Source organism: Pyxicephalus adspersus, chromosome 7, assembly GCF_032062135.1.
Source record: "Pyxicephalus adspersus chromosome 7, UCB_Pads_2.0, whole genome shotgun sequence".
Classification (NCBI taxonomy): Eukaryota; Metazoa; Chordata; class Amphibia; order Anura; family Pyxicephalidae; genus Pyxicephalus; species Pyxicephalus adspersus.
Window position 1 is genome coordinate 61,960,867 of NC_092864.1, and position 24,152 is coordinate 61,985,018.

General features: G+C 36.3%; 1 protein-coding gene across 4 annotated transcripts in view; it reads right to left on the reverse strand.

The window, feature by feature from the left end:
* Positions 1-1,654: 1,654 nt before the first annotated feature.
* PARD3B (par-3 family cell polarity regulator beta) overlaps positions 1,655-24,152 on the reverse strand; it is a 520,784-nt gene continuing 498,286 nt past the window's right edge. For all 4 annotated transcript variants that reach the window (XM_072418720.1, XM_072418718.1, XM_072418717.1 and 1 more), the window contains one exon: positions 1,655-8,199. In XM_072418720.1, coding sequence (XP_072274821.1) covers positions 7,872-8,199 — 328 coding nt within the window. In that variant the 3' untranslated portion in view covers positions 1,655-7,871. The remainder of the gene's footprint in view (positions 8,200-24,152) is intronic.

The window sequence follows — 24,152 nt, forward strand, 5'->3', positions numbered from 1 at the left end:
AAAGAGTATTTTCAACAATAGTTTTTGTACAGAATCCTGCAAATATATTTATCCCCCTCTGTTTTTGTTCTGTTTTGTGACATTACAACTTGGAATTAAAATTGATTATTAAATAATAAAATGTACTTTATGTAATAGACTGATTAATGCAGTCTAAATTGATGAATACAATAAATATATATATATATATATATATATATATATATACAGTGGTACCTCGGTAAAAGTCCGCTTTGGAATAAGTCCAACTTGGTATAAGTCCTGTTTGGGCACAAAAAATTTTTGCTTGGTATACAATGTTTGTGCTAGAACTTGTATGGGTCAAAATGAGTCATAACACCGCGCGCTCCCCTTATTTACCTCTCTCGAGACAAAGCCACGACTGCCCACGAGTGTCAGTACGCCGATTGCCACCATTCAGTGAACAACCCGCGCTATAACTCTCTGTGAATTACAGAACATCTCCTCCTCCTCCCTTCTCAGCACCATCCTAGTAGGCACTCAACTCTTCTCAGCAAGGTAAAGTGAGGTTACATTTTCATTTATTTCATCTAATTGCTTTTGTATTTATGTATTTTATTATTAAGCAGTGTTTAAATTATTTTATACAGCCCCATCAATGTATAATATGCCAATAACAATATTTTTTTTCATGGGAACAGATTCATCAATTTCCGTCTATATCTTATGTGAAAAATTTGTTTGGTATAAATTCTATTTGGTATCAAGTCCAAGGATCTGGAACGGATTAAGGGTTTATACCAAGGTACCACTCTGTATATATATATATATATATATATTTTTTTTTTTAATATGCCACAGAGAAGCATTTAATTCATTAAAACAAATGGAAAGAATGTGGATCAACTATAAACCTGAGAAAAATGGGGTGGTCGCCAGAGATGGAGCAAAGACGCCAAGGATAACACTGAAGGAACTGCAAAAGTCCATTGGTAGAGATGTGAGTATCTGTCTATAGGACCAGTTTAGGTGAGGCTTAATGGAACAGTGGCAAGGAAAAAGCAACTGATTGCAAAAAAATAAAAATAAAACACGTTAGTTTGCCCTACCACATTCGAGGACCCTTAAACACCCAAAAGATGGTTTAACTTTTTGGAGAAAAAAAAAAAGCTTTGTTTGTGCCAAAAAAATGATTTACATTGATTTAATTTCTTTAAATTTGAATAAAAGAATGTTTAAAAACAGAATGCTTCTCATCACCCCAAGAGCAACATTTTCACAGTGAAGCAATAATATACCAGAATCATGCTTGCCTATGAAAGGAATAGGGAAGTAGAGAAATCCCCACTCAAAAAAGAGAAGCGCTTCAAAAAAAATATATACATTATTAGTAATTATGGGCGAGGAAGCAGATGGGAGGAGGTCACATCTGAGCTGGAAGGTTCACTTAAAGACCTTGCAAGTCCTCTTTAAACAGGAACAGAAATAGAGGTAAATGGACACTTGTACTTTGTGCATCGATTTGCAAGTAGCAATGGCTTGTGCACAATGGCAAATGCAGTGAAACCATCTGTCAGAGATATTTTGTTTATTTTAATAAAAAGGACTCGTATTCTTAATACCTATGAAATGTGCATACAGCTCACACATCAGATGACTACAAAAACAGAACCAGCCAAAGAATTTCTAATGCTGAAAGTTTTTTTTTTATTTTAATGCAAAATTAAAACATAACATTTGTATTGTGATTCATAATAACAGAAAAAATAAGTGGTAAAAAATCTTTTTTTAGCTTCAATGGATTTTTTTATACAGTATTTATATATTTATATAAACAATACATTGTATAGTATACAAAAAGACTTAGAAAAGATAAACTAGAAGTTATGCTTCTCAAATGATACATTCAGCTGTCTAATCGGTGCAATTTGAATTTAAACGTTGTTCATGCAGTTCAGAGTCCAGAGGAGTAATCAAAAGTAATTCACTAGATTCCTGGAAGACTAATGTGTTCTAAGCAGGAGGCTGCACCTTGCCTTTACACTAGAACAATTAGGCAGCATGCTCTGCCACTTCATGTAATACCAAACAGCATCCAAGGTACTAATCTTAGAACAGAATGTAATCCATGAATAGTTCATCTGTCTTCCCTACTGCACATGGTAAATACTCTGTGCTTTTCACATATACGTACACTGCACAACAACTCAATGAAACACTACTAAGCATTATTACAATAAAACCTGTCTTACAACTTTATTTTTACACTGCTTTGGATTGTGGGATTGGAAAAAGTATATTAACTATTTTCATTGTGACAAACAAAACTGGCACATTTCAAATACATTCACAGTTGCTCATAAACCCAACAATGTAAATTGTTTTTTGTGCGCTTTAAGGATGTTTATCTTTTCCACTAGCTTGTTCAAATGTATAACACAATAATGATTCAAAGAAGTAACTCGATGTGGGCAACGTATGGGCTCCATTGAAGGAAATAAAATATGTAATGCAGAGTAACTAACTGCAAGGACCAGACCAAGAAGTCTGTGGCTTATTACAATTCAGTAATCCGTTGAAAATACATGATTGTGAATGAATTCAGTGCTTCTGCTGTGAACTTTGAGAATGAGTTGCTTCATGGAGCCTGCAGCTACAGAGTCCAGTGAGGGATTTTTTTTCTGTTTATTAAGGACATTTAGGTACTTGAAAATCTGGCCACGAGTATACTTTGGTGCTTATTGGGGCTTTTTCTTTGTTGAAACAGTACACAGATGATAGATATTAAAACCAAATTATGTTACAAGGGTTGGAAGGGGGGAGCTCTCATCAGCTTCCACCATTAGCACATTGCACAAAGCCTGTATTTTCTAGATGAACATGTCTCTTGAAATCAGTGGTCATATTAGATTGATTTGACTCAGCAAAGTAACAGAGCCAAACCAGAAACAAAATATATTTTTTCCTGAAATAAACAATGTGTTCAGTGCAAATTTAAGATTAACATCACTGCAGGGAAGAAAGCAATGTTTTTCCTTTGAGCAACTGAGCTGCAGATTCATATCAGACAGTGCTATATATTGGCCTGTTCCAGATGAGTGCACATTTCCAAACACAAGTGACTCATGCCAGAACAATCGTCTTGAAAGAGGAACAAATAGTTTGATAGAACCGCTAAAGTTGTTTTTGGACACAATCTGGAATGTAGAAGTAGAATATTTATTTCTGTTGAAAGCTTCAGTTAGATACTTAGCATTTGAAATAGCTGGTTACTGGTCTCTCCAAGCCCTAATAAAAAGGATACTGTGATTGGTAAAGGGTCAGTTATTTTTTAGTTTTTATGTCTACTTGTTTTAATCAACTGTTTTACATATTTTGTTTTTCCTGGTTCACTCTTCATTTCCCCCTTGATCAACATGCTACTAAAATAAAAACTTTCCATTTTCATGACATATCTTCTTTTAGTTCCGGGGCTTTGTGCTTCCCTGTACAATGCAAGCAAATTATGATTGGTGGGAGGTTTAGGCAGGATACTGTACACTGTTTCCCGTAATACATCCCAGGTCCTCATCCTTGATGCAAGCAGTGGGCTGGATTTTGGGAGTAGACATTATAATGATTTCATGGGTGGACATTGATCTGGAGGAGTGAGCATTTCTAGGCATTATTTATTCCCAGGCAGAATTTTCTAGGTAACATTTGATGCTGAGCCATCATGATTGAAAGAACCTTGATCCAATAATATAATAATAGCTGGGTTAGAAATGTATAGGGGACACTGAATGTCTTGGATGCCACTGGACGTCCTTCAGCCAGGAAATGGCTCTATTTGACAAGAACTCTTTTACAGTGGGCATGAAAGGGACCAACAAAACCGGGAAAATGTTAGACTGGAGTTCATGTTTAATAGGTTATATGTATTAAAACTAATATTTGCTAAATATTATTAACTTCCCCATTAAATTAAAGAGTAAAAATACAAAGAGTAAAAATTCACAAGCTGGTTCAGTAGATCAAAGCTTTATAGGACTATACATGGTTTGAATTTTCAGGGACAATTTTACTCATGTCCACCCATTTTATTATGGATCATTGTCTACAAACTTTATACCCGTATGAAGCAAAAAGGGGAAGGATTACTTTGTTTTTTAACAGAGCAGCTAGCACAAGCAAGGGTGTGCAGTGGACATTGCTTCACACCTGACACTGCCCCTTTTAATACATATGAAACCTATTTTATTATGCCTAAGTCTGCCAAACTATACATGATATATTAAAGAATCAGACAGTGGCCCACTATTTAACAAGCTAAACTCCAAAGTTTTTTCATACCCTTGGAGTGGGTCCCCCTCCCAACAACAAAGCCTAATTGCTTGTTTATTTAAGGGGCTGATGCAGTAAAAAGCACCATACTCCTTCCTCCTGCAGCCACCAGCCCCCTCCTTTGGATGTTGGATGTTGCCTAAAGCCGCATACACATGTGCAATAATAGTTGTTGGAAAGGATCTTTCACGATCCTTTCCAACGACTAGCACTGCACAATGCATGAACGAGTGATGTACATACATCACCGTTCTGCTCTATGCAAATGGTAAGGGGAGAACGACAGAGTGACACCCTGCTTTGCATTCTCCCTCTTCCCTTGCATTAGGATCGTTAGTCATCCATAGTTCGTGGATCCGCCAGGACGGTGGTTTGGACGATGGGCGCTGTACACACGCCAGATTCTCGTACGATATCGGCCCTGGGCGAGAAAACTGTGTGTACGTAGCTTTAGTGTCATTCTGTACAGGGCAAAGCTCGTAGATTTGCACCAAAATGGAAGACATCAGTGTTCACAGTGGCATAAGAGGAGGTTGCAGGGGACTAGAGTAGTATAATTGGGGTCAGGAAAATATCACCAGAACAGGAATACAAGGGAAATTTTCCAAAAGGCACACTTGTTCCACTGTTGACTGTCTAAGAGATGATTTCCATTCTTCTGGATAGAGAAGAGTTTCTTTTTTCATTTCTGTTGTGTCTACAGGATATGAAGATAATTCCTCCTCAATGGCAATGTATGGGTGTTTTAACCATCATTTATTCATCCAAAATAAAGAACAAAATAATAAACATTTTAGGTTAGTTTATATTCTAACTCTACACATAACAATTACCCTTCAAAATCATTTTCACATACAAAACACTATAAAAAAAGATACATACTATATGTCCTCCACAATTTACTATATACTCTCCACTTCCTTGACCCTTTCAATGGTTTTAGTTGAAAAGCTGTGACAAACTGAATTTGCATGGTCTGTGATTATGACAAAAGCACCATTTTCTAGACTGCTAGAGGCTTATCTTGATCTGTTCATACACCAGAGGTGGCTTCATTAAGATGTGTGTATGGAGGTGTGCAGTGATACAGTTAATTGCTCTTAAAGAACAACATTTAGGCTTTAAGGTATAGGCCCCCAAAGAGTAATCAGCTCTAATGCTGATTTTTTTATGTAGCCAAATAAAACTAGTGTAGAACCGCAGAGTAAAAGCCAGTCTTATTATTGTAATAAAAATTGACATGGCTCACACTGTTTTTCTTGGCTGCCCTGCTTTGTGTCTGACTCACAGTCAAATTCTTCCAATTGAGCTTCCCCTGCTTTTGGCTGCCCCTTCGCCAGACCATAAAGCTGACCATCCACGGAGAGAAGAAAAACCCACCCTAGGGCATCCTTTTTTTATTAATGGCTGTACTGTTTAAAATCCCAGGCGTACTACTAAAAGAACAGCAGGGAAAGTTTCAGCAGAAAAATGAAAAAAGAGAAAAGAAAAAGCATAGCCAGGGGTTTGCAATGTTTTGTTGCTGTGATACATTTTTCACTGTAAAAAGCATGCGGTGACAGAAAGTATTGATTGCACACTTAGTATGGGATCAATACATTCTGCAGGCTGAATTCACTTTGAACATGAACTATGCTTGTACCTTTCAGCTTTCTTCCATTTCATGTTTTAGTTATTTTTTTCCTTTTTTGGAGATTTTAAAGCATTAACCAGTTCCTTTGGTTACAGATTCTGATTCTTGACTTCGAGTGGTTACTTAATAAAATATTGTTAAGCTTGACCCACCTGTCATTATAAGGCTTACGGTATGCTAGTAGCTTTAAACTGCGTATAGCTGCATGTGTCTTGCGTATGTCTTGTTGGCTTAATGAAACAAGAATACATATGGTGTTTTCTGGTTAGGAAAATAAATGTGACAGTTCTTACATAGAATTGTGCTTTGGGGGATCCTTCAGCAAAATATCCCTTTTCATCCTGAATTATTGCAAACTAATATACCATTTTTTAAATATATATCTACTTTGCTTGAATCTGACAGCATAAAGCATAGTTATTGTGTTTGCCTTTATGTCTTTTTCCAGCATAAAAAATTAGAAAAACATTTACAAAATATTCCAGCATAAAAGTGTACAAATTCATAGTAAAGTTTTATAAAATATAGTACCTTGCAGTCTCTATACCAATATTACAATATTAGTATAAAATACCAAAAAGCTCAAATCCCATATGTTCGTCTGTTCCAGAGAACTGGATTTGGTCAGTGGTTTGTTATTGTTAAACATTTAGTTACAGAGGTAGTGAAGAAAGTGAAAAAGTAAACTGATCAGTCCAAAGATCTTATAAGGTCTGGCAGAAAATAATATATTAAAATTAATTTAAGAAGAAGAAGTGAAAACAAAATCCACTTAATTATCTTTAAAGTAAAACATCAGGCAAACAGCTACATTATGAAATGAAATATACACATTTACTGCTTTACTAGCCAAACTATTTAAAATTCTGGTCAGCCAATGTTGTGTTTTATAAACTTCTTAGGCAATGTAATGCCAAGCACGTGACAGACCAACTTCGTCATCTGTCTCATCCAGCTCTAGCTGGTCATACAAATGACAACTTCAGGCAACATTTTCCAACCAGGAACTGAATGTACCGTCAAAAGTAGTGTCGGGAAAACAATCAATTAATCGGATCAATTGGTTCACAAAAAATTACAGCCTTTAGCCAAAATCAGTTGGATCTTTCCAGTTGGTTCAATCAAGATCATTTGAGTCCAAATGCATTTGGCTATTCCAGTTCCAATTCAGTCACTCGACATTTCAATCCAGCTGAATCAAAGGTAGATAAAATTGATGAAAATGTGCCACAGATGTGCCCAGATTTATTGCCTACCTCCATTCTAATTTAAAAACAATGATTCAGCATCATGGGGTAGAAAGCTAGCACAGGAAGCAGTAAACCTGAACCAAAATGTAACAGAATGATTATTCTGAATCAACATATTGATAACAAGAATGGCTGGCCAAAATCCTAAATCCTTTGGCATCTAAACCAGTAAATGTAGATACACTTTAAAGGAGGAAAACCATGCTAATTCTGTAAAGCAATGTAAATATAAAGGAGTATTGTCATTTTTCATGGAATCATTTTACCTATCATATACTAGTTGATCCCATTGGTATGTGGAAAGTTTTTGTCAATGTGCTCTTTTTCTAGTTATGACAGTTATTTTCTAGTTATCCCAGACAGACATATTAGACTTTTTCATACATTCTGCTATGATACATATGTATGGATGTCATGACCACCTGTGGCTAGGACACAAATCAAGTAAAAAACAAATACCTAAAATTCCTTCATCTTCAGGAAACTGAAATGCCGTGTAAAACGCACATGTGGTTATAAACTGTATACATATAGGTAGATTGAAGGCATCATAACTGCACTGTGCTGTGAATAGATATTGCTTTACATAAGGCTAAATTTCTTACACCTTTCCATAAGGTACCATAAAATTGTTTTGGCATTTATACAGTTAGCAGCTAAAAGCTGGTTATGTCCCTATTTCATAGATCGTGTTGCAAGGTAAACTATACAGCAGCGGTCATGCCATTTTTATGTTTTGGATCTCGGCTTCTGTACTGGTACCGATCTTGTCCCGGTCTTCCTCCAGTACCATATTCAGGCATTTGATGACTTTGAGGTGGAGAGGGTGGAACGTCTTGCCGCAGCGGACCTTTGGCTGGTGGTGTTTGATATGAAGGATATCTGTAGTTATCTTCTTGATGTACTTGGATGGATCTGGAATAAGTACCTCTAGTGTTTGGTGCAGCAACATCATAGTAATAAGGAGGGTCCCTCTCCATGTATACTGCCCGAGGTCCGACCATGTACTCCACAGCATCCACCGGCACTGGTCTGCAAAACAAACGCAATACTTATTGTTCTGTAATTCGCAGTTAAAATATTTTCCGACATAATTTATCATTTTTTCCATTTGCTCAGAGAAAGGAAGGAGGAGTGTTGCTAAAATTCAAAATGAAGTGATTGCTATGGACAAGGCACATTTTTATCCACCAAATTTTACAAACAGACTCATTGTAGATCATCACCCTGATTATAATATTATTACTATTAAAGAACACATTCAAATTTCATAAAACAACTTGTAAAAAATAAAATAAACCCAACATTAACCAGTAGCTGTAATAAGATTTGAAAAACAGAGGGATTGCCAAGTAATCTATTTTATATATGGAGTGATTTATGTAATCAAAGCTCAACAGAACTATTTAGGACTAACAAAACCGAACAAACCCTCTTACCCTGTTATAAGATGCTTGGAATGATGATTTCCCATCCAGCACATGTATGCAGTGTTTAGTATGTGTCTGGGCTACTCAAATCCAATTAATTTGAATGCTAAATGCGGCCCTTGACAAGAATAGGTTAGATTTCACTTGCTTTACCTGCAATCAAAATGCACCTCAATGGGATCTACTGTGCCTGAGGCAACACAAAACAAGTTACCACAACCTTTGTTCTTCAACACTAATTCAGTAAATTCTTGGAGAATCTACCAAACTGCTTTTTAAAGTGCAAACTGCACCCCTGTAGGCAAGCACTAAGCCAATAAAACATGACCAGGGCTGGTCTCTTTCCAATGCAAATGAGAAGAAAATAAATATTCTAGCCCACCAGATTTCCTTCTTTCTCGCTCTAACCTGAAAATAGCTAAGAACAAAATGTTCAGCAGGATAACAGACAAAGACGTATCTTTTGGCTTCAAATTAAATATTGCATGAGCCTTTATGGATGGAAAGTTACGGTGATATACCCAATATCATATCAGGCAGAAATGAAAAAAAAAAAGAATAGGATAGTGGAGAGCTACTATTGAACATGGAACTAGAATTCCTTTCTAGTATGTATCTCTAGTTTGCACAGCAGCTGAATTGAACCAAAAGAACAAAGTTAGACCAGTACATTGTTGTGTGCTTTCCTGGATACCCCACTGCAGTCCTATCACCTGATTGCACATCAGGTTTAAACTTGTATAGAAATGAGAGATACAACTCTTGTAAACCAGCCGTTATACAAATGTATTTGATGTCTTCCGTCTGTATATGGTAAGCTCAGTCACTGTCCTTGACACTGAGGAATAAATAGCTTAGAAAACATGTGGGCCATGATATGTAAAACAAATATAATATTATTAGTATTCAGCAAATATCAGTCAGAGTTTGGCATGCAATTCAAGAAATGGTCAATGTGAACTGGTTTGATATATTAATAATTTTTCTTTTTGTAGCTGTAGACCTGATTAGAACCTCTGTCAGGTTTTAGAAGATTCTTTGTTCTTAAAGGTGATAAGTATAACCCCCTCCCCCAAATATTAGAGTTGTAAAAGAAATAGATGCCATATTTTGAACACTTTTCCTTACATTTTCCAGTGACAGTAGTCAGATTTCAAGGATGGATCTTTCTAATATAGACAGTATAAAACTCTTCTAGATGCTATAACCCTTTGCCATTCTATCTTCACCCTATCACGTTTATTATCTGCTTATTGAACAGCCTCTTCCTTACATGTGTTAAAAAGAAGAGAATTGGAAAGAAAAAGATTACTTTGCAATAAATTGGTTAACTTTCCATTTATAAAATTTGTGTAGCTGTTCCTAGATGTTTAGTGAATGTAAACCAAGTTTGGCATAAATGTGGACCTGAAAGAATTACTTTGGCTGAAACAGTCTCGGACGATGGATCAGCTATGGAAATAAATTTGAATCCCAATAACTGATGACAACACTGACAGCTGTGTAATAATTCTCTCTCAGTAATCCATTCATTCCACCAAGGAGCAACTGAATGTGTTTTCTTTGGCCTACCATTCATACAATGCACCAACACTGGTCACAGGTTCAATTATTTGGCAGTCAACCTGATTAAAATGGAAGGATGTGCGAGAACAAATTTATAAATAGTCCAGTAAAATGTCACAGATTACATCTACAGCGCCAAGACTCTCTACCATTCATGTGTCCAGTTGTTTGCAATAAAAATCTGCCATAATAACTGGACAGCTGATAATTGATCTCTATTGAGCAGAGTTGGCATCTTCTAATCACTTTCCCTGAATAGTTTGCTCAAAAATTGAAATCTGGAACAGGTCTTGAATCCTAATGGGACTGCACAATTGTGATACAAAATATATTTCTAGCTTTTTTATTCATAATTATTGAAGTATTGTTATTTGTCATATTTTTATTTAATAGAAGCTAACAATACATTAACACCTACAACAAACTATATTAATGAATAAAGGTGTTACCATAGCACATAATAAATTGATACTTTTTAGGGACTGGGATATTGTTTTTTTTAAGCTTTTTTTAGCTGTCAGCTTCAGCAGCTAGTGGATTGGAATATAACGTTATTGGTGGAAATATAAAAGTATGAAGGGTCAGCAGCAGCATCTACTGCTGGAAGTATGAGGGCACACAGAATGCTAACAATAGATAGCTGCAGCAGCAACATTAACAAAAATGGACAGATGTCTTATGGATAGATGTTCTCATAGACTGACTGCAGGTCCTAAAAATGAAAAAAAAAAAAGATGAAGATGAGTGGATCGTTGGTCTGCATTTCGCTAAATACCACCTCAAGAAGGTAGATTTAAAAAAACATAGAACTACTGTTAGTACCTGGGATATAGCAAAACCTTTTTTGGTTTGATTGTTTATTGGCCAATAAGTAAAGTGGCATTTTGTAACATGTAAACACATCAGGTACATTTATGAATGGGAGAGGTGATACTTTCACTTTAGCCACTTACATATTAATTCTTCGTGCATGGATCATGGAAATATCATTTCCCACCCCCATTTCCACTTCCACAATTCTTTCAAGATGATAATGACTTTTTAAATGATTGACTACTTCTCAAGAATGACAGCAATGACGTATAGGAATGTTTTTGTCTTTGTTTTACTTTGCAGCATGGCTCGGGTGTTGAGTGTCTGGTTGACAGATACACTAAAGCTTGTTACAACACTAACACAGCCAGAGAAATATTCTTTTATCATCAGCGAGAAAGTTGATACATACACATTTCAAAATGAATACTTTGCCTTTTTGTTGAAACTTAAAAAAATAACAAAACAAATGTATACAACAAGTTTTATTTGTCGACAACACTGGACTAACTGCGTAAGTAATCCTGACCTTAGAACTTTGAGGTTTTTCATTATATTTGGTCTAAAGTTTCTAATTGTCCCTAAAATTGTTTCTTGCCTAGGATATGCTAGCCTGTGGCTAACCACTTTAATGGCAACAAACCCTAACAAAAAATGAGAGTTAAGAAGAATTTGGAGTAACAAAGTCAATGGGAAACTTTACCACAACCATGAAAAAAACAATTGCTTATAGCTCACAGAAGAAAGAAAGAACAGTGCAAGTGATATGACCTACTGGCAATGTGTAAAGTGCTAACAATTGTGATTAACAAATTAGAAAAAGTTGTAGTGAACACTGGCAATGTAAGAAATAAATGAAATATTGATCATGAAAGAGAACAGATACACACCATGGGGTCTATTTATAAAGTAGCGCATCTGACATTCACTGAAACATTCCCTGGTGGAGATTGAATTACTACCTTTAACACACATGAACATGGAAGATTCTTAGCAACAATGTCATGACATACAATAAAAAAATAACTCCCATCTCTATATTGCCCCATATGCATTGGTTATCCTACCTGTTCAAAAAGTAATGTCAGCTGCATAAAAAACAATTATTTCTATTTTATAATACTATATATATGTTTAATTCTTCTATGAAGTGGCAACATATTACGGAGCTCTGTACAATAAATAGGTCAATAGCACTGAAAACAGCCATTCATGAATTGATAGGGTCAGTGTTTCTTGAGCTTTTTGACTTGAAGGAATCCTTGAAATATCTTTCAGGTCTTTAGAGAATCCTTGCTATAATGACCATATCCACAAAGTACATTAGTGTGGTGGTCAATGGGAAGAATGGCTCCTACATTGTTGGCCATTGGGAAGGGTGCTACCCTTATAGATAGCTAAAAAGATCATTGGTGTCTGTTAAATTAACCTTTGAGAGAGACAAAATACTTATTGCCCATGGAACCCCTAGCAACCTCTGGAGGGGGCCTTAGGGTTCCATGAAACCCTGGTTGAGAAACACTGGATTTGGTTATATCTGGTTCTAAAAAATAGATGTAGGGGAAAAAAAGCATTTTGCTGGTTGAGGTCAGTTCCTGTGAGGCATTGGTCCTAACTTTGTTTACTTTGCAATTAGAAGCGGATCTCCTGCTCTATGTACAGTAAAGCATGGGGTTAGGAGAGCTAAGTGGCAAAAAGTAAAAAAAAAAGCACCATTTCAGGTGCTTCTTTTATCAGAATGCTGTTGCTAGAAGTCATAATGGCGCAGTAGACTTATTGGAGTAGAGGGAAATGTTTGACTTTAATTCCACTTTAAAAAGACAATTGACAAGTACTGTAACTTTTAAAACTCTATTCTATGAAGCAGAGTACGAAATGTAAAGCAACAGTACTGAAAAACAACTGGATAAAATACAAGAACAAATTATTAGCCTGCATTTTTCCTATCCAGATGTCCCTCATTTAGCACACAATAATAAAATGTATTTCAGTTTATAGGCTATGTTATCCTGGCAAGAAGATGGTGTTCTTGTTGTAAAATGAATGTTAAAGACTATCAGCATTTCCTGTCTCAAAAATGATGCAATGCCTTTTGCTTCATTCTCAGAACAGTTTATGGCTACCTGGCTCTACGTCTTTGGTAAATATATGTCAGCCAGAGGAAAAAAAATGTAAGGATGCAATAGACAGCTGGTGTTTGATTAATTTGTTATCTGAAATTATAAATAAATATTAATAAGTGTGTGACGTAAAAGATAACATTTGTTCAGGAAGTATGCCAACTATTGTTGATGCCATTCTGTTCTCACCAAGCCTACTCTACTAAAGATTATACAATTCCAATCTCGGCACAATAGGTCTGTACTATGACACGGATAAGAGAATTGGGGGTTGGATTAAGACATGCATGATGCCTCAACATTGGAGAATCCTTTCCAAAAAAATAGGTTGATTGGAACCTAAAGGAACCCATGGACTTTAAAAGATTGCTCTCAGGGAATCTAGTCATCCCTTCCATCAGCAGGGGGAATAGTTATCGGCTCCTAATGTCCTCATGCTATTGGATTTAAATTTATTTTAATAATTTCTTTTTGCTAGAACAAAAAATAGTGTTGGGTAGCCTACAATGCAAAAATTAAACAATCACATTATTCCAGTGCTTACATATCTTGAAGTCAATGACTTCTTTCCTGCATTGAAAATGAGACCCGGAAGCAGTAGTCAAGCCCAGTGATATCTGCACCAGCACATAGAATACATCCAAGTATAAAAATAACCTGTAAGACCCACAATTTACAGTACTCTGCACAAATCTAAGTATCATTGCTGCCAATAAGAGTTACTCTTTAACGCCATTTGACCAGAAAATAATTTTGGTGCCCAAGCATACAACTAAAAGCCCAGTATCTATATCACTATTGAGAATTCATATACCTCTCTATCCCCAGTATCCTTGTTATTAGGAGGTTCACACAACACATACAACTCTCTCCTCAATATCGATGTCACTACATGTTCTACACTCAACACACAGCCCTGTCCACAATCTCCATAGCACTCAATGTTCTGCACTCATCACATAGCCTTCTCCCCAAAAACCATTGCACTAGATGTTCTGCACTCAACACACATTACCTTCTTGCCAATGTCCATGTCACTAGATATTCTGCACTCAATGCACACACCCCTCTCCCCAGTATCTATGTAACCAGTGAGCACACTAAATCCACAAAATAAGCATTTCCTGATTGTTAATGTATATGTTCATTTTAGGGTAAATGGTTTATATCTACTTTAAATGTCTGTGCTGCCGGAGACATACTGTATACATTGCTTGCATCAAAAGACTTAAGGATCTTCCACAATATCTATACAAACACAACAAGAAAAGTGGCAAGCCCTCATAATACTCACAGGAGGTTTGCAGACCTAGGAAGTTAGGCATCAAGCAAAGATATCTTACCAACAGGGACCCTGAGTTCTAGTAGAAATACTTAGGTAGTTTAATTCTTCATCATCTATCCAAACAGTGGTATAGTGGTTGAAGGTGAAGTTTAGTGAACTAAATCCCCCACTGCCTTGTTTATGTTTCAGGGTTGAGACCTTCCCATTAATATTATGCCTGGTTTTACTTGTATTTGCCAAAATATAGAACACTTTACCAAACCGAAAGGAGAAAGAGATAGCTTTAAGAGAGTCCACAAAATATATTATAAATAATTTACCTCTCCAGTATTCAAAAAAAAAGTGGGCTGATCCTAAACCATGTTTGTTGTTTGATACTTGTGCTTTAGTACAATTATATTTTTGCAATAAAAAAAAAACTCTTAGAAACACCGAAGTTGGACAAAAAATAAATTGGACGGGCTATTTTTTTAATAATTTCCTGTTGACCAGTATCAGCGCAGGCACAAGGCTATTAAATATTAGGCCTGGTTCAAATTATGTTTGTTGAAAGTGTATGTGATCAAGTTTCCTAATAAGCATCCGTGATATATCTGGAGGCATTGAGAAGGAAGGAGGACAGGAATTCAGTGTTACATAATCTTTTTGAGTTATGATGTGAAGTGATATGGCACTGCTTAAAAAGAGTATTACCGGATCTATGGTAAAAGAACATTGGATGATCTTTTAATAGCATAGAACACATTCATAATAGATTTAAAATTGGTGTAAATTAAGGGTCCTTGTTCATTTATGGTATGATGCATCATTTTATAGTACAATACTAAATGTTTCCTAAGACCTTAACTTAAACCATACCTGATTCCTTCACAATGATATAACGTGTTTTCCTACTTGTTGCCATATGGGTTTGCTATTATGAGGATACAATCACTATCTTTTCACGAAGGTCCAGCTGGCCTGGGATAGGTGCCTCTTTTGAGATTCAAAGGCTCAGTCAAGGACTCACATTATCTGCTTGAAAACGATTCAGTAATTGTCCCACTGGAATCACTTAGTGCAAATGTTTCCTGTCCAAAATAAAATAAGGTACTGGAGGGAGTGCAGGCTGTGTACATTCTGGAAATCCTGCATATCCTCTGGGATATGATATTGGAAATCAGAGGGCTGAATAAGACAGGCGCTTATAGTCTTCACTGAGATACTCCAGACTAGGTGTTGAAGGATGAGACAAAAGCTGCCTAAAACATGCAAAAATGGTTCCTAAATGGTATAAACTGCAGAACAACTGGTATCTTTACACTCACACCTCCTCTTTATTCAGTCATTCCACTCATCACTCCTCTGGAAACGATTTTCCTGCTTTTATTGCCAGAGAAGTGGAGGGAAATAGACTGAAAACAGCCCAAGGATACTCCCTGCTTAACATAATGTTTAACCGAAACTCTGACTGGAACATTTTTTTTTTGTAATGAATAGTGCACTTAAAGCAGACCTTTCAGTAATTTTACTTTTCTGCATCAAAAGATTCAAGACATTTTACATAATACAGCAACAGAATGTATTAAAAAAGCTATATATCATAGAAAATAAAAATATGGCCTTAAAGGCTAGGTGAACTCCACCATAGGACTTTGTTTTGGACTGGTAAATAGTGCAAAAAATACCCATCAATCCTGCTGTAAATCTTGTCAGCTTCTGCACTAGTTTAAATTGCATTGTTTCTAACTATCTACACCTCTCCCCATGTTATGAAGAAGGGAATATTTATATTCCAAGCTAGAAGATTAACCTATGGTGAAAGTGTTGTTTCACTAAAGATTTATTAAAGCGCTCCAAGGCTGGAGAGGATTCGCTTTCATTAGTGAAGCTGGGAGATCCAGCAAACCTGGAGTGGATCAGGTCCATGATTGAAAACATTTGCTAGCAAATAGCAACTGACTTTGAAGAAATTCATTCCAGGTTTGCTGGATCATCCAAGCTACACTGATGAAAGTGTATCCTCTCCAGCCTTGGAGAGCTTTAATAAATCAGGCCCAAATGAGTGACGCCTCATACAGACGTCAGATGACAGATGATTTTTACTGGAAACAATTTTTGGTGATGAATGCATGAGCGCTGTACAGTGGAGTTCAATGGAGAGGGGAGGTGATTTTGCTCTACTCCGTTGCAGTGCAGAATGGTCGTTCCTGATTACTCATTTGTTATTTGTCATTATCAGTCATTTGCGGACCTATCAACAACTTCAAGGGACTGCTGTACACATGTCAGATTTTCACCTGAGACAATCATAATCATTTTTCTGGCGACAACCTTCTGATGTGTGTATGTCATTTGAGAGTTGTCACTCTGTAAGTTGGTTACCTCCAAGTTTGCCAAGTAAAGAGAAAAATGCCTAGGAAATAAATGCAGCCACCAAGTCTAGGAACTTACAACCTAGAATTAGATACACTTTAACTTCTGTGCCTAGTCTGGGAGAAGCATTATGGGAAAATTGTGTTATTCTAATAGAGTCTAAAGGTGCTGCCTCTTCCACCACCAATCTGAATGCAAATTGCACACCACATTAAACCAGGCCCAAAAACAAATCCATGCTAAGACACACTAAGACAATGGGGGATGATGAAACACATTATTATGTATGTAATGGAGTATGTATTATTATATACATGTCTTGGCACTTCCCCTTCATGCAGTGTTGGAATTGAGTGAAGAGCGTTATTTTTTTGCAGAAACCTGAAATGCTATAAAGTAATCTATCAAGTCCTTATGGAGACATTCTTGGTTAAATATATTGCTTCAGCTTAAACAAACCACCCCAATCACTCCCAGAAAAAAAACATATTTTGTACCATTCGAAAGAAAGCCTTGAACTTCAGTCAGGAGGTTTGAGAATATCATCAGTTTGCTGAAAGCAGGGGGGAATCATTTCCTCTCCCCCAGGGATCACTCACCGGGACCGCTGCACCATTGTAATGCTCTAACAACTTTCAAGGTTACAGCCAGTGACGAGTGGCTGAGTTATGTCAAACATGGCTATGCACAGCCCTGGACATAAAGGCTCCCGCATTTTGAATACACGCATTCATCCCCTCTAGCCTGGCATCTTAGTCCAGAGAAACTTTGAATAATATCTGAATTAAGATGGTGCTGGCTTTCTGGGGAGAAGGAAAGATAACAGCATTGTCAGGAGGTAAATCTGGATCGGTCTGAGAGGCAACCCATGAAGTTTTACACTTTATTTTGTATCCACTTAACACAAAAACTATATCTGAGGTTAGGTTCCCTTTAAAGCTTAGCCTAAATGTAATATTCTGCTAAAGTCATTATGACTGTAATGTGTGTTTGCTTTTGCTTTGGAGAAGGGAAATGGAACAAAAATGATTATAATTATTATATCCAGGCGGCATTTTGTTGGCATATTTCTATTTCTTTTTGCACAGTGTAAATCCTGACCTACATAATTTTAAAACTGGATTTTATTCCTAAATTAAGGATTATGAATAGCTTTTGCTGTCATGTTGTGAACTGATGTCTTTGTAAACTGTCTGAGAAAAAAAAAATCTGACAATCACAGGCTGGCATTCACAAATAAACTCACTGATACGCACACACGCTGAATTCTAAAATCAACCAGTGCTGTGTGGTTCTTTTCTAGTGTTAGGCTTAGCATTAATCATTAATACCTCCTCTGCATGGGATGGTAGGGAGGGGGGCTTTTATTTAAAAGATGTTGATGGGTCAGTGTGTGGCAGCACTGAAGTGTATTCTACATTCTGATGCACATTGAAGATAATCAAAGGCCACACTTTGTTCGTTTTTGTACTATGCTATTCAGCCTAATACATGTCTAATGAAGCAGATGCAGAGGAGCTCTTAGGGAATCCTAAGAGCTATGTGCTGAAAATTCTTCTCTACCACTCATGCCCTACAACCTCCCGCAAGATTTGCAACTACACAGACAAATGTAAGAAAAAGTTATCACTTGCAGAGGTGTGTAACATTACATGATAATTTTACAACCAATGTCACCAAAAAAATACAATATTAAAATATAATTATATGTAGTCTATTGGCCATTCTTAATGGCTTACAGATTTTGGTGAGCTTTCTTTGGTCCTAATTTCCCAAATAAAAACACACACACAAATTGCATGACTAGGCTTTATATTGCACACAGCAGTCATTTTATTAACATACTTTACAATATTAATATAATTTTTTTTATAAAATGTTAAGATGTTTCTGTATACAAATCTTGAATTTTTCTTTTAGTTCTGGATAGAAGGGGGGATTCAGAAACCCCTGGAGGTTTTATTGCTATCTTGGGCTCCATTATAGGGATTTACTATTCAGGAAAAACTTTGCACCAGTCTAGAAGTGAGAGAAACAGACAACAATAAAAAGAAGACTTATCTTCCCAACTTTAAAAAATCATTTCATCTGCCTGCAATGTTGTTTTCCTCTCACTTTTGTTCATTTACCAAAGATGGGGTAAATAAATCTCCCCAACGGAATCTTTAATTATAGTAAAACCTGGCAGTTTTAATCATTCTCCAATCTATCCAAAACCTATAAGGGGCTATAGAACTGGAACTAAACCCTGTTTATACTCACCTGTGCATTGTTCTGTTCCAGGGCACCGACATCTTCATTCTACCATCTTCTCTTCCTTTAAACGACCTTTGGCCACCTTGATTGGACAGGCCAGGGTTAAGTAAATCCACATGGAAACACTGGAGTTCATTCTGTGCCAGCAACTGTAGGTAGGCCGAGATGTGCAGGGTATCCTGGCATCCAACACTGAAATGCACGTGCTTTATTTCTGCTTTCATTAAACTATTTTGTGGCATTGGTTCAAGTTCTTGAAATTACAGAATGTTTAGTTTTAGAGTAATACTGTATATGTTGCTTTTTTGCCTAGACATATACTTTTTTACCAGTCATATTATGATGTATATGATATATAAATTACCATAATATAGTAAGAGTAACCAAACAGCAACTATGACATAACAGCTATCCACATGAATAAACCAGTAGGGGGTCTTAGAAGGCACATCAAGACGAACCTCTATAGCCTAGCCCCAGCCACACCAAATTGCCTTGGGGTAAAGTATTTAACATTCGCCCATGGAAAGCACTACTATACATCACTTAATGTGGAATGCCGTAGCACTGGATGGGACCTCCAGATTCCAATGTTATTATTAGTCACTTAACTTCCCAAAAAGCTGCCATGACAGTAGATTCCACCCCACTGAGCGGGTTGTGGCTCAATGACTATATACTTGCACATATCTACAGACCTCCTTACTTTCTTCAAACCACTACCATTCTCAGTTTACTAGCCGGTAAATACATTCAAATTCTTTTGCAGCTTCCACGTTTATTTGCTAGTTTATTAAATTATTAATTTTTGATATACTGTTTGACATGTGTATAAAAATACCCAATGATCTACCAAAAAATCTTAATTATGGGCAATGTTAGCTAGCTTTGACCATACTTGTAAATGGCCAAATCTTTTTTAAATCACATTCAATGTTTTTAAATGGTTTTATTAGAAAACAAACTTTCTTGCCCCTAATTTTTAATGTATAATATGAGAGGTCATTTTTATGCATATGGGACAGACCATGATCCTAAATCTCATTTAAAGGATAAGACTTAAATGTTTAAGTAACATTTAAATTTGTTTGAACAAAATATGCACTGCCTGTAGCAGCCATTCAGATTTAAACAGTTATGATTCTACTGTGGTTAAAGATCAAAAAAAAAAATCTGGCTGATATGGTAACACATATTTTGCAGATATTTCTACAATTATGTAATTAGAAGAGTAAAACTGTTGGCTTGGCAAAAATGAAATTAAGCAGATGAAGGGAAATACCAATATAAATATGGATTGATTTTTTTCCACTGGCAAAAGAAATTTCATTAGATATAAAGGACAGGATATATGGCTTTAGAGAACATCATTTTATGTGATTTTACACAAATGAATTCCATGCAACTTTAGCTAACAGCTTCTAGTCTACCTTGTGCCTTGTACTGCCAAGCAGAATGATGTATTGTGCCAAAGCTGGCTGTACAAACTAAGAATTGGCCAGGCCACTTGAATCTATATATAACCTACAAATTTTTGAATGAATGAAAAAGATATGTAACAGAAAAAGTAGACATCCAAATTATTATTTACAAGAGCTTCAAAAAGAAAAAAAGTAAGACAGTTTAGAAAGTATTTACAGTTTAGTGGTAACCTCGCTGCTAAAATATCCTTCAAAGGCTATGTATACACGTGCAATAATTGTCATTGGAAAGGATCTTTCACGATCCTTTCCAACGACTAACGAATGCATGATGCATGAACGAGTGCTGTACATTCAGCATTGTTCTGCTCTATGGAGAAGGGAGGGGGAGAACGACGGAGCGGCACCCCGCTGCATCCCTTCCCTTCACTTGCATTACAATCGTTCGTCGTGCATTGTGGATCCGCCAGGACCATCTTTTGGACGATGGACAAAGAGCGCTGTACACATGCAAGATTATACTAATGTACGTGAGTACGTGTGTATATATATATATATATATATATATATATGAAAAACAAACATAAAATAACAAATTTAAGGCATAAAAAATTATTAGAACCAAAAATACCATGCATAGAACCAAAAATAAAAGCATGAATTACATAAATCAAAACTGACCCCATTCATTTAGATGAATGGTTAGACTGATGTATAAAATTTACTACATTAAAAACCCTTTAGAAGAAATGTACAAACTTGCAATATATATAAAAAAAAAAGTCCATTTAGAGATCACCCTATGCAACCCATGCAAATGACATAGAATGTGCAGTCAATAGGTTGTCCAAAGGACTAACTATTTGAACATAGTTGTTCAAGTTATGAAAGTCAGAGCACAAAAGTCCTTGGTACTGCCAGAGTAGATCATTTCATCTACATTAGTAGCAGAATCCACCTAAAGAGGACATTGTAATGGTTCTCTGGTGAATTGGTCCTGTCCAATCTTCATGAAGAACAACATATGTAGCTAGTTAGATCAGTGCAATAATTATGACATTGCCTCCATGCTTCTCTGAGCTTCACATCTCAACATCTTCGCAACTAAACTGTTGGTTCTCGCTGACACTTCTCATCCCATTTACAAAGAAACAGATTATTTTAGATACAAGGAACTCTTCTAACCCTGTACTGTTTAGAAGTAAAAAGGCCCAACGGCATTAGAGATGGCTGAAAATCTACGATATATGTTAGAGAAACAACCAATATCTTGATTTTGAAGGCAGGTGTAGTGGTTGACTTGTATTGCACTGCAATACACAGAAACTTACAGGGTTGGTTTGCATCAAACCAAAAAAGTTTTTTTTTTTAAGATTTAGATATAGTGGATAATTCCTGCCAAGTTTTTATGGACATTCTGAATTCCATTAAAGACATTCACCCACACTTCCTGTCCTGATGACAATAGTTTCACTGAAAAGAAAAAAATAGAAAACCTGCAACAGGGGCAAAGACAACAACAAAATAATTGTTGGGACACAAAATTTAAAGCATGGGTGGAGAGTAGGAGAAAAAAGGTGGTGGCCAAAACAAGCAAAATCATCAGGGCTCCAGAAGGCAGCAGAGACAGACGTAAGTAGCAGCAGAATAAAACATATGACAAGCATACAGAAAAAGGAATAGCAGGGTAAGAAACCAACATGAGACAAAGGGTTGTCTACAAAACTCACCAGGAAGCCTCATTTCACCGTATGAACATATATCAGATTGTGTTGACAGTTTCATTAGGTTGCACAGTATATATTAACCTGAAACCTTGTTTGAGAATATTTAGTAGCACATTATACTGCCATCCTACTATCCTTAGGATATAAGAACAGAAGTGAGGTTTCTAAAGCAAAATGTGTGCAAACATCTGGATAGAACAGGATATCAACAATATAGATGTTGAACTGTCTAGGTGCACAAAAATTAGGCCTAAGTCTACATTCACAATAGGCCTTCTTTTCATCCTATCATTTTGCATAGTAATAGTTGCATCTATAACTGACATTCACATTTGTGGGCCAATACTTAGACAGACAGAATAAATTTAGAATTGCATGCTGACCTTATTTTATATTAGATTCTTTGTATAAAAAAGATAGTGTGGATTAATGCGCATCTGTCTACATATACCTGTTAGGTGAATTCTAGACACAAACTTTCTAGGATTTCACTTATAGATCATAACTACATGGGTGGCTCTGTGACACTTCGGGGTGACCTGGAGATTGATGTTTTGCTTACAACTCTACGTGGTTACTGGACATGATATATCTCCCAGCTTGAAGCAATAAACAGGTTACATTTGTACCTTTTCAGAGTCAGGAAAAGACAGACGTCTCCTAGCGCCTCAAACACACATGCAGAATTGACTGTTTTTCTGAGCTTACTGAAGTGGTTTTGTTTCCAAGCCTAGTGCCTTATCAACATGGGATTTTAGCCGTTCAGATAAGGTAACACAACACAATCCAAGGCTGTTCTATGAGATGTGATAAGCAAAGAAAGCTGTTTTTTTTTTGAGGGTCTCCCTTTGGAACTCCTCACATTTCACATTTTAACAGATCAGTCATTTTTGAATGGCTCTCAAAGTGATTGTAAACCCCCTCCCTTCAAAAATACATGAAACCTTCCAAAGAAATTTTTGTGCCTTTTTTCTTTGTAATGTAATTTGATTTTTGCAGAGGATATCTGTTGATTCTGCTGGTAAGTTGTCCTTTCTAGCTAGTGGCAGCAAATAGTGAAGAAAATCCCTACATTTATTTCTCTAAAAAATGTCCCAATTTGAAAACTTTTTTATTCTGTTTTGGTGACTAGCCCAGATGATTTTCCCTCACTGTCAGACCCGCTCACAATGTTCACTAATACAAGAGAGAAAAAAACCTGCCTTGCTGGGACACAAACCTCTTAGTACTTTATACAAAACAAAGGGAACTCTTCTTTACATACACCATGTCAAATAGTACTGAATACAATATTTCACTTTTTATAATGTATATGTATAGACAAAACCTTTTGCTTAGTTTTGGACTGGAACAGTAAATAACTGTTTATAGTCTGCTGTTATGTGTGTTGTGCCCTGTTGGGGAAATTTGCCTCTACTTTCTAAAGAAACTACAGGAAGTCTATATAAAAAGAGGGGAAATTCCTTTTTGGCTGCTGTCACTATAACAAATGTTGGAAGATTTGCCTCACCTCTTGTTCTAGAGACAATTGCACTGTTATGTATTCCTACCCCTTTCTTTTTCGTCTTAAGCTGCATACACACATGCAATTATAGTCGTTGGTTGTTGATTATAGTCAATTATAGTCGTTGGTCGTTGATTATCGGACAAGAATCATTGGACGTGTGTACGTAGCTTTAGTGATACCCAGGACAACTAGAGAGGGCTAATCTAACCAACCAGGCAATAAAAAGAACCTGGCAGGAATTGCAATGATTCCTTGCTCTAAAATCTGATCATAATCACTTCTTTTTTTCTTATCAACAATCAATCAAATTTAGGATCACAAATTAATCAACAGTGCTCTAGTTCCTAAAAAGATTTCTCCTGGATTTCAGATTCTTATCAATTCCAATGTCTAATCTATTAAAATGTTGACTAATTGCCAACCTCATACTTGCACAATACATAGCATGCTTTACCTAACATGAAAAATATATCTAATCTAATGGCACAAAGGGAAAATAGAAAGG